This window comes from Propithecus coquereli, unplaced genomic scaffold (assembly GCF_000956105.1).
Source record: "Propithecus coquereli isolate 6110/MARCELLA unplaced genomic scaffold, Pcoq_1.0 Scaffold10, whole genome shotgun sequence".
Classification (NCBI taxonomy): Eukaryota; Metazoa; Chordata; class Mammalia; order Primates; family Indriidae; genus Propithecus; species Propithecus coquereli.
The window spans coordinates 19710727-19721523 of record NW_012133858.1 but is presented as its reverse complement, the minus strand read 5'-3'; the positions used below and the strand labels follow the sequence as shown (position 1 = coordinate 19721523).

The 10797-nt window shown below is 54.0% G+C and overlaps 1 protein-coding gene and 1 pseudogene across 1 annotated transcript; one reads left to right on the top strand and one right to left on the bottom strand.

Moving 5' to 3' along the window:
* MAP6D1 (MAP6 domain containing 1) lies at positions 1-6037 on the bottom strand. The gene is made up of 3 exons (XM_012640532.1): positions 5658-6037; positions 605-722; positions 1-81 (listed from the first exon to the last, which is right to left on the bottom strand). Exons 1-3 carry the CDS (start codon positions 6035-6037, stop codon positions 1-3), a joined length of 579 nt encoding a protein of 192 aa, XP_012495986.1.
* Positions 6038-9208: 3171 nt separating this feature from the next.
* Positions 9209-9514, top strand: LOC105806831 (annotated as a pseudogene).
* Positions 9515-10797: the final 1283 nt, after the last annotated feature.

Below are 10797 nucleotides of genomic sequence, written 5' to 3'. Positions count from 1 at the left end.
TCACACATTGAGAATCCGGGGAGCCGAAGCCTGAAAGATGGCTGAAGGGTTAGGAGTGAACTTCTTCCTCACCTCAGGGACCTGAAAAGTGAAATGTGGCCACGTATCAATGGGCTTTTTCCTTAACTACCCCTCGCCCCAGCTCCAGGAAGACATTTCCTCCTCGTTGTCCTCCAGGAGTTACGACTGCTAACCCGAAGGGTGAGTGGGGGAGAGTTACAGTGAGCAGTTGTCACTGCATTAGCAGGTCATTGGCACGCAGACTTCCCATTCTGCTCCCGGAAGCCACCTTTGGGTGGAACTGGGAAGCCAAACAGCCTCCACCTCCTTCCATCTTCTCTTCCCACTTACACAAATGCTTGGGTATTTGGAATGGCCAAGGGTAAGACTAGGATTTAAGAGGCAGAGCGATACCCTGCTCACCGACAAAGCCGAGCTTAGAGGAGCACCCACCTGGCTCGTGACAAGAAGTACCTTGGTTTTCTCTTGGGGACGATTGGTTGGGCACTGCTGTCGCTGGCCATATGCCATTTTAGACCATCAAAATCTGACTCCTAATCCCTAGCCTGGGTAAGGGCCTCTGTGCCCACACCCCCTGGCTGACCTGGAAGCTGGCCCCAGGGCTGCTGTCCCATCCGGATGTGTGGGTAGTGATGATTCTGGCTGGTTTTGCCTTTGTGGATCTTGAGGGTTTCACTGCAGTCCAAGCCTGGAACTCTTGCCTGGAATAGAGAACACAAGTCAGAACCTGGCACAGGTCAGCCATCCCCTCCCCTGACCCCTCAGGGGCCACTGCCCTGCCCTTGCTTCTTGGAATGTCATGACCCTGTCACTACTGAGCTGCTTCAGCTCCCGGTAGTCCTGTGTCTCCCTCACAAAGAGCACGGAGCACAGGTGCACTCCTCAGACAGGCAGCGCAGCTCGGGAGCATGCGGTCCACGGCTGCCCTGCCCTTCACCTCTGAGTGCTCCCCAGGGAAGTCTGGGCTCACCCTGTCTCCCAAGGCAGCAGGAGAGGAAACTTACTCAGGGCAGAGCTCAGCACCTGGGTCTCAGAGCCAGCACGCCCCAGCACGCTCTATACTGTCTCCAGGACCCCCTGAAATTCCTCTGCAGCTGCTTGCCCAGAAGCCAAGCCATTTTGAGGGGCCCCAGAGGCCCAGAACCAGTGAACGTCTGTTGCGTCCAGCCCAGGTCACTAGTGGCCACTTATGTCCAGAGGAGGTGCCAAGCTGGACAGCACCTGGCACGGCCAAGGTCCTCTGTACTTGGTTATGACTGAAAAGAAAACTAAGGCTCAGTATTCCGTTAGTTTTTTTTATACTTCTTAACTCACACAAAAGGATGAATTGTAGTGACCATCTGAAACACCTATTATAAAAGATGGTCTGGCTTTTGCACAGCTCTGCGTGCTGGAGAGCGCGGATCCCTGCTCTCGCATGAGCATTCGGGGAGGGAAGTTGGGCTGATGGGGGAAGACTGGCCCCCTGGAGGGAAATGACAAGGCTGGCACAACCTAGCTCCAGGCCCTGGGAGTAGCTTTCTCAGCGAAAAGACTGACTTCCTCTATTTCTCTGACAAAAGAGACCTCTTTTGTCTGCCAACTCCCCTGCTAGATGGTGGGCTCAGGAAGGCAGAGACCCCTGTGTCCACAGGAGCACCTGGCCGAGGTGACGTGGAAAAGCATCCAGCTGGCCAGGGCCCCAACCCACATGTGCCCTGGGTTGTTCTTTGTTGCTTTAGGCCCTGAGGTCAACAAAGCTGCCTTTTCTTGGCAGCAGCACAGCTGGGGCACCACTGGGCAGCGAGCGGCGGTGTCTGTCCGTGGCCAGCACTCTGGGATGCTTAGGGTGCCAGGAGGAGAGCTGGGCCAGGGCCCTATCAGGTGATTTTTGCTTCTGAAGCCACAAGGTTGTAGAGACCAGCTGCCCAAACCATCTGCTGCTCTGCTTCTCCTGGGAAAGCAGGTCCTCCCCTGGGCGTGCCCTTCTGTTCCCAAACCACATCTCATGGCTGAGCTGAGCCTTGGGCCTGGCAGCCTGAGCCTGCTCCCCTGAGGTGGCTGTAGGGGTCCCAGGACAGGAAGTGACCAGAGCCACCTGCTAGAGCAATAACTGTGGCTGTCGGAGGAGGGGCCCAGGTCAGAGGGGGCTGCAGGGGCAATAGAGAAGGGACATCAAAGATGGAATCAGCAGGGCCTGGTGACTGCCCAGGAGAGGAGGACGACAGACTAATGGCTCAGGCCAAGATTAGTAAAACATACAGGCCTTGCTGTGCCTCCCTTGGCAGTGCTCCACCTGTGCTCCAGCACCCTCCACCTCGTGGGCCTCAGCTGCATCCTGAGGGCTGCGATCCCTCCCGCTGAGGGGCAGGGGCTACTTGGGGTAACGCAGGGAACCCTGGATGGAGGATCAGGAGGGCTGGGTTCTCGGCCCAACATGGCTTCAGATAAATTCATTAACTTTTCTGAGCCTCACTTTCTTGTGAAAAGGGGGGCTGCTGATCCGTGTGCATGAGGTTATTGTGTGGAACTTGGGTTAGCCCTTTAACCGACCTTCCTAGGGAGGAAGGCGGGAAATGACCAAGGAGCTAGGGACTTGTCCTCCAGAAGCAGGTGGGGCCAGAGCCTGGGCCAAAGGCACTGAACAGCCCAGAGAGCAGAATTCCCAAGGGGAGGCTCTGGGAGGAACTGGTCAGGAGGAGGGGCCCGGGCGGCCATGGGCAGGACCGACTGCCTACCTGGCCAGGTGAGCAAGGCAGGGCAGCCATCACGTGGAGACCTGAAGCCAGGAGACCTGCTGGGGTGGGGAGGTTGAGCACTAGGGGGTCTCCGGAACTCAAGGACTCTGGGTCAGGAGTGGCCACACGTCTACTCTCCTATCTTTTGGGTTCCTGGATCTGTTCATTCTCTTGGCTCTCTGAATTTAACGTTTGCTTAGATGATGTGCATCTTGCAGAATGGAAGGCAGATGGGGTTGCTCATGCCAGGTCCCAGAGCTAGAGGTGAGGGTTCCAGAGGCCCGCTGGCATGGCCCTGGGGGGAGCCAAGTTCAGTGGTGATCCTGTGTTTCTGCCCATGCTGGGCGGGGGGCGGTCAGCAGGGGTCTGGGAAGCCAAGCTCTTGCTATTCCTGTTTTACAGATGAGGACAGGGTCAGTGAGGCTGAGTGATACCCTCACCCCAAGTTTATACACCAGGAAGTGAGAGCTCCCCTGAGCCCCAGCTCCTGTTACTGCTTTTCCATCGGTTGCTTCAGGACACAGTTCAAGAAACTGAGTCTGAGGAGGCAGCTCTTATGGGATGATAACCTGTAGGGGCTACAGATTTGGTCTCTGAGCAAGGCAGACTCGGGTTCCACTCCCTTCTCTGCCGTTCGGAGCAGCGCCGGCCACTCAGTTTCCTCCCGTGCAGAATGGGCACAGTGATCGCTGAACACAGGCCTCAGGGCATACCAAGCCTGGTGCCGGGGACGTGCTGAAGCAGAGAAAGCAATAACTGGCACCTTTACTCTCACCGGAGCTGTGAGGACCCGGCAGGATGTTCGAACTCACCACGCGCTCCGCACAGGCGAGGGACCACTTCTCAAAGCTCAGCCTTTGCCAGCACATCCCAGTGAAGAGCTCGGCACATAAGAGGCAGCTCACTCCGCATCCGGGAGTTCTAACTGGTCAAAAGGGCTTCCTTCCCGAAGCTGAAGCTTTCTCCCTGCAAGTTCCACCCCTTGTCCTGTTCTGGCCTCTCGACATCAGCCATTGGAAGACACAGCATGCCCAGGACCTCTGGCCTTCCAGCCCTCCCGCCATTCAGGGCCCTCCAGCTGGTCCAGGTCCCCATCATGGGCAATCAGACTTGGGCGGGCCTGGCCATGGCCGGCGCGCCGTGCCTGCGTCTGCTCTGCCAGCTGCAGTTGGCTCAGCTTGAGCACGTGTGGGTGAGCGCCAGACCCACCCTGCGGCCGCGGCCCCCATCAAGTTCCGTAAGAAGGGCACACCCACGAAGGAAGCTCCTTGGGAGATGGAATTCTCTGAGTCTTGATAATGGTGGCCCAGGTGGCTAGATTTGTCAAAAGTCATGAGCTATACTCACTATTTATAATGGGTGAATTCTACACTATGGAAAGTATGCCTTGATGCAGTTGGTTTTTTAAAAAAATAAATCGGGAGAAGTTCATACTTTTCGGCTCTTTAATTCCACAGGTAGGAATTTATCCATAAGAAATTATGGTATGGACAAAGATTTAGCTACAAGGATGCTTATCACTGAAGTTATTTTTTTCTTCAAAAAAATTTTTTTAAAAGGGTAATACATGTTAAAAAAACAAAACAAAACAGTGGTTCAAAAGGGTAAAGTGAGAAGTTTCCTTCCACCCCTGACAGCCCCCATTGCTCCCCAAGTTGCTCTCTCCAAAGCTGCCATCTCCTGTATTCACTGGAGAGACCTGTGCTTAGTTGAGCATGTGTGTGTATGTTATGTCCTTTCTAAAACACAAATAGCATACACGCTGTTCTGCGCCTTGCTTTTGTGACATGTACATATTTAAGATCTCCTGTTACCAGTGCCTGCAGGGCTTCAGTGTCCCATCCCATGGCAGTGCTATCATTAACCAGTCCCCTGCATCAGTAGGACAGCAGGTTGTGTAAGGTGGTTGTACCGTGTTGTGATGTACCTTATACCTTGAGCTCCCACCCCCTTCTAGGATACCCGTGGGGAAAATTCCTAGAAGCGAAACAGCTGCATCAAAGGAATAGCGCTTTCAATAGCCCCGAATTAGAAACACCCTACAAGTCAACGAGGGAGTAGATAGATAAGTAATATTTGAAGATGTATATTCATAGGATAAAAATACTGCACATTTATTAAAATTCATCATGTAGAAGAACGTCTAGTAACAAGGACAGACATCCGCAATAGGTGAAAAATAACATGTACAGTAGAAGTCTAACCACGTAAAAACACTCAAATGCTATGTACTCAAGTGCACATTAAGGATTAGAAAGAATGACTAGTTCGGGGAAGAATTAAGGGGATATTTGTTTTCTTTGCTGTAATTTCTACAATTACCTATTTTCTACAGTGAGGATGAACTACTTTTGTAATAAGAAAAAAAGAAGCCCTCAGTTGCCCAGGAGCAGAGCTGGGGTGGGGGGCGGCGAGGACCCGCAGACCTGTCCCCCGTGAAAGCCGAGTCGACAGCCCTCAGTCGCTCGGTGGGATCCTGAAGGGCCACCCGCGCGGGACCTGCGCTCGGTCCTCACGACCAACGCCCCCACAAAGGGCACTGACCAGAGGGAGCCGGGGGTTGGCCTGCGCGCACCCCGCCTGAGGCTAGGCCCACCCGGCGGAAGTTAAAGGGAAGCAGATTTCAACTCAGTTGAAGGCAGGCCGTTCTGACAAGGCTGCCCGAGAAGGGAGCAGGCTGTGAGCGAGGCAGTGAGCTCCCCGTCAGTGGAGGTGCTCGTTCACTCAGAGTCTGGGCAGGAGCAGCGAAAGCGGCGCCTGCAGTGCCCAGGCACCAAAGGGGGTGACCTCTGAGGCCGCCTGCAGCTCTCGAGGTCGTGTGGGATCCGGCTCCGGGCTGCAGGCTCCTCCCGGCTCCGGGCCTCGGTGTCCTCCCACCACGGGGTCCGGACTCCATGCATCCGCCAGCCAGCCCCATACCTGTACGATGTGGTCGCTGCTGCGGCCGCGTCCGCGTCGCCGACGGGCAGCACGTAGACGCCACGGGCAGCGGGCGCGGGGGGCTTGCCCCTGCGGCCGCCCGCCCCCGGCCCGCGCCCCTGAGGCGCATCCCTGGGCACCGCGGGCGCCGTCCACACGCCGAAGTCCCGCTGGTACTGAGTGAGCGGCACGTCCCGGCCGGGGGCCCGGTCGCCTGCCGGGGACTGGCCCCTGCGCGAGGCGGCGCCGCCCGGGCCGGGCTCCTCGTTCTCGAGGTCCGAGTAGCCGTGCAGGGTCAGCGGCACAGCCACGTCGGAGCGGTCCAGCTGGTTCCAGCGCCGCGCCAGGCAGCACAGGCGGCTGATGCAGGGCCACGCCATGCCGGCCCCGGCGCCCGCAGCTCGGCTCCCCGCACTCCCGGCCGCGCCGCCCCCGCCCGGCGTCCCCGCCCCCGCGGCCCTCCCCGCGCCGCCGCAGCGCCGCCCCTGGCCTGGGAGTGGGGGGACACCCCGGGAGCCGCGGACTCGCTGGCAGCACCGCGTGGCCGGGCCGGCTGCGAGCGGCTGGAGCGGGACACCAGCCGGAAAGCGGGGACAGGGGAAAGATTGCAGTCACCAGGGAGCACCTGAAACGGCCTGCAGCCATTTACAAGTATCCAACTTGAAGGATGTCTCATTAGGAATCCCACGTTCCCCAAATGTTTCTTATAAATCGACCCGGCTTCGCAGAGGCCGAGGGCCAGATGGCGACAATTCCTAGCTAATCGCCCTCGGCCAGCAGCCAGACGCAATCAGCCGGCCGCGTCCGGGAGGGTCTCTGCTTGGTTGCCGCCGGGCGACTGGTGCATTTGTGCTAGGGCTGCACTGCGGGGACCCAGTGGGCACGAAGGGAGGTGCAGCCAGGAGGGTATCAGAGGGAACACCGGGCCATGCTTCCCAAAGAACACGAGTTTGAATCAGCCTGTTAGTCATCGCCTATTTGCCTCTCCGATGCTAGTCGTGACGACTAGTCGTGATGCTAGTTCTGACAACCAATCCAGTTTTCATTAAGAATTGGCGTTAGAGGCCGGGCGCGGTGGCTCACGCCTGTAATCCTAGCACTCTGGGAGGCCGAGGCGGGAGGATCGTTTGAGCTCAAGAGTTCGAGACCAGCCTGAGCAAGAGTGAGACTACTATAAATAGAAAGAAATTAGCCAAACAACTAAAAATAGAAAAAAGTAGCCGGGAATGGTGGCGTGTGTCTGTAGTCCCACCTACCCGGGAGGCTGAGGCAGAAGGATTGCTTGAGCCCAGGAGTTTGAGGTTGCTGTGAGCTAGGCTGACGCCATGGCACTCTGGCCCAGGCAACAGAGTGAGACTCTGTCTCAAAAAAAAAAAAAAAAAAGAATTGGCGTTAGCAACCAACTGATCTTTCCCTGGTTCTAAAATCCCAAACTTTGAAGCATGGCCCCAAAGGCTTAAGCTTTATAAAGCTGTCACAAAACTTTGGCCACTGTGCTATAAAGTTCCTTTCCCTCCTGTGCATGCATTACTTTTAATGCAAAGCTACGTTTGAATAATCCTCCAGATTAAAGGTCAGTCTGTTTAATGCAGGACAGGGTATCAGAAACGACTCCCTGACCACCCTCGAAAGGCTTTGAGTATTTGACACATGCACTCAATATGCACTGCAGACCAACTACTAATAACACTATTGTAACGACATGAATGACCCAGAGCTCCATCTCTAGGCTACACTAGGAAGGTATCCAGTCAGCACCTCAGAGGAAAGGACTGCAGTACAGCCCTGGCCAGCCAGAACACAAACTCATCTCCCAAAACATTGCTGGTCTTAGTTTAAAGTCATATCAAAGTGTCGGCAGCAGGTCAGCTGAGCAGGCCAGGTGCTGACCTGGCAGGCAGCAGGAGGGAAGCCAGGTGCACGGTGAAGACACCGGAAGGCGACACACCAGCGCTGCAGGTCCAGAACAAGCTGCCTTTGTCTGTAAACTGGGTGTGCCCGGGCCCTGGGTTAGCCAGCCTGGCAGATGATGCTTGGTGACTGAAATACTCTGCTTTGCAGGAAAAAAAGAGCAGCTCTCTTTTTATTGCTTCTTTCGTCAAACTATGTGTGAGGAATAACGCTGGGTGCCTTCAGGAGGTTTAGTGTGATGGCAACAGACACGGAAAAACGTCTAATAGGACTGATAAAGCCAGGACAGTGTGAGGAGGGACAAGGGACAGGGAAGGCTGCACTTGCCACCTGTCACAAGGGAAAGTGGTTGAACTGGTGGGAAGGCGGGGCACAGGGATGAGGGTTCTGCCAGAGGTAGCGGAGACCAAACCATGGAGGGCCTTGGTGGCCACACTAAGGAGCTTAAAAGTTTTTCATAAGTGACAACATGGAATGACAAGTGTTTTTAGCACGCTGGCAGCCACGTGAAGAAGTACAAGGACACCTTAGAGACCAGCTGGAAGAACAGTCCTCACAGTCCAGGGACTGGGGACATGAGGGACGACACTAAGGCACAGGCACTGGGTGTGGAGAGGAGGGGCTGGATTCTGGAAGGAAGAGGCCAGATAGGGAAATCTAGAACGGCTCCTGGTTTCTGGCTTCAGTGATTGGAGACATCACTCCTTAAGCCAAGAGTGATATTTGAGGTACAGTGCAGTGGGGTCCCAGCACCTGGAACCACATGCGCATTGCAGTAGATACATTTACTAAATTACGGTCCAGAGACATTCAGTGGGCCTGGAGCGGAGAAAGCACCCCAACACAGACAACTGAAGCCACAGCAGGTGCACCCACTTGAGAAGTGCATGCAGAATGAGGCAAGACAATGGCCAAGGGTGCATTCCTGGGGACCCCACACTTAAAAAGCCCCCGAGTGAGGGACAGATGGCCTTGGTGGCAGTGGTCCAGTGTCAGCAGGGAAGCCAAGATGAGAAAATAGAATACCCTGGTGGGCAACTAGGCCAGTGGGCCCATTGCCAAAGCCGGGAACAGCAAGGCTTGTGCAGCCAGAGCGAGGCTCTCATCTCCCAAGGCCACTCCCGGGGAAAATGGTACTTGGTGGTACAGAGGCTCCAGCATAAAGGATTTTATAGACAGGGAAGTGCTTCAGGGACTTCTAAACACTCCTCTATCACAAAGCAGGGACAGAAGAAATGTCTTCATTGCCTCTTCCCCTGCTCTGCCCAAAGCAAAATATGAATTTAATTTTGGACCCTATGGGGACTGTCCATGTGAACTCAGCCTCCAATCCCATCTCTGGAAAACATATCTTGCCTCATCTCTACGTCACAGGGTTGTTGGCATGACACATTCAGAAATGTTAGAGCAGCCGGGCGCAGTGGGTGGCTCACACCTGTAATCCCAGCACTTTGGGAGGCTGAGGAGGGAGGATCACTTGAGCCCAGGAGTTGGAGGTTACAGTGACCTATGATCACTCCACTACACTTCAGCCTGGGCAACACAGTGAGACCCTGCCTGTCTCCCAAAAAAAAAAGAATGTCAGGGTCTCTCCTTGCAGCAGCTGCACAAGAGCAGTGGGAGCTGTGGTGGAGGGAGTCATGGCAGGACAAGCATTTAGAAAATTTCTTCTGCTTTTTGACCGAGTATGGGTTGGAAGGAGTATAGGGGAAACTAACCGAAGGAGGCATTATCCTCCAGAAAAATCTCAAGGAAAAGTATTGCAAGCAACAATAGTGGCTGCTGGATTGGGCTCTAAAGGAAAGGGTGGAGAGATGCAACCAGTCAGTGTGAAAGTTGGAGATAAAGTTCTTTTCCCAGCATGTGGAGGCACCAAAGTCGTTCTAGATGACAAGTATTATTTCTTATTTAGAGATGGTGACATTCTTCGAAAGTATGCGGACTGAAATAAATCACTATTGAAATGGCATCGACACGGAGCTGCCCATTCCCCTGAAGTTCTGAAATCTCTCACCATGTACATTTCCATGTCTCTTTTGTAATAAACTAACGATACCTAAACTGCTGACATCCAGTGTCTAAAATCTAGTTTCACTGCAGTGATACAAACATTTCCAAATAAAAATATGTAAATAAAAAAAAAAGAAAAATGTCAGAGCCAGGCAGTGTGACCTTGGGCGGTGCTCCCATCTCACCTCCCCTGTTTCCTTACTGGCAAAATGAGGGCTGGATTACGACATTTCTCTCTCCTAGAAGTGATACTAGTTTAGCATAGAATCGTGTGCCCGGCAAGAATAACTGGAACTTCACAGTAGAGACGAGTCCAGCTGGGTGGAAACGGGTAGGAAGAACTGCCGAATGCTGGGCAATTTCTGTGCTGCTGGGCGTGTGCTGCCGTCCGGTTCCCCACCTGGGGAGGTGGGACGACTCGCACGCCGTTTCGCCAAGCCCAGCGCTCAGATCGCCGGTGGTGCGCAAGCTGAGGTGAACTGACCAGACACGGCTCACATCTGGGCCTTCGCTCCCCCTCAGTGCAAAGGCGCAAGATTTGCTATAACATTTTCTGACCACCAAAAGACTGAAAACTCTCCTGTAAATCCTTTCAAGAAAAAGAAACTCTCAAATCGCATTTCTAGACATAATTCTCAATCGTGAAGACGTCGAGTTCTACTATAGAGAGGCTGTGATGATGACCACGGTGTGCTATTTCAGTAAGATTTTTCAATTGGAATGTACATTTTGAGACATAAGATGCAATTTGGCTCAGATTCACTTCTGAATTTATCCAAGTCACTTCCTTCTACTTCTTAATTTATCTACAATTTTAACCTAGAAAGCAAAACTTAAAAATAGCTTTTTGTATATGCCACTCACTGCCAGAAATCATTACCTTTCTTGGGAAAATTTAGAAAATACTGCAGCTGTTACTTCAGATCGTGCCAGAGAGAAGATACTGTGCCTTTTTTGGAGGGCGGGGGGGTGGAGGGTCTTCTGGTGAGGACTGGAAAACCTGCTAGACAGATTCCCAAGGAGCTGTAACACCGGGAAAGGGGTAGGTGAGGACTGAGGTGCTGAGAGCCCGTGGACAAACGCCAGCACCTCAGCGTTTTGATCAGGCCTTTCACCGTGCACTCTGCCCAGGTCCCCGGCTCAAACTATGTCAATGTAACAACCAAAAGCAAGATGCCAGAGAAGCATTCGTGCTCTTAAAGAGAAAACACACACCCTC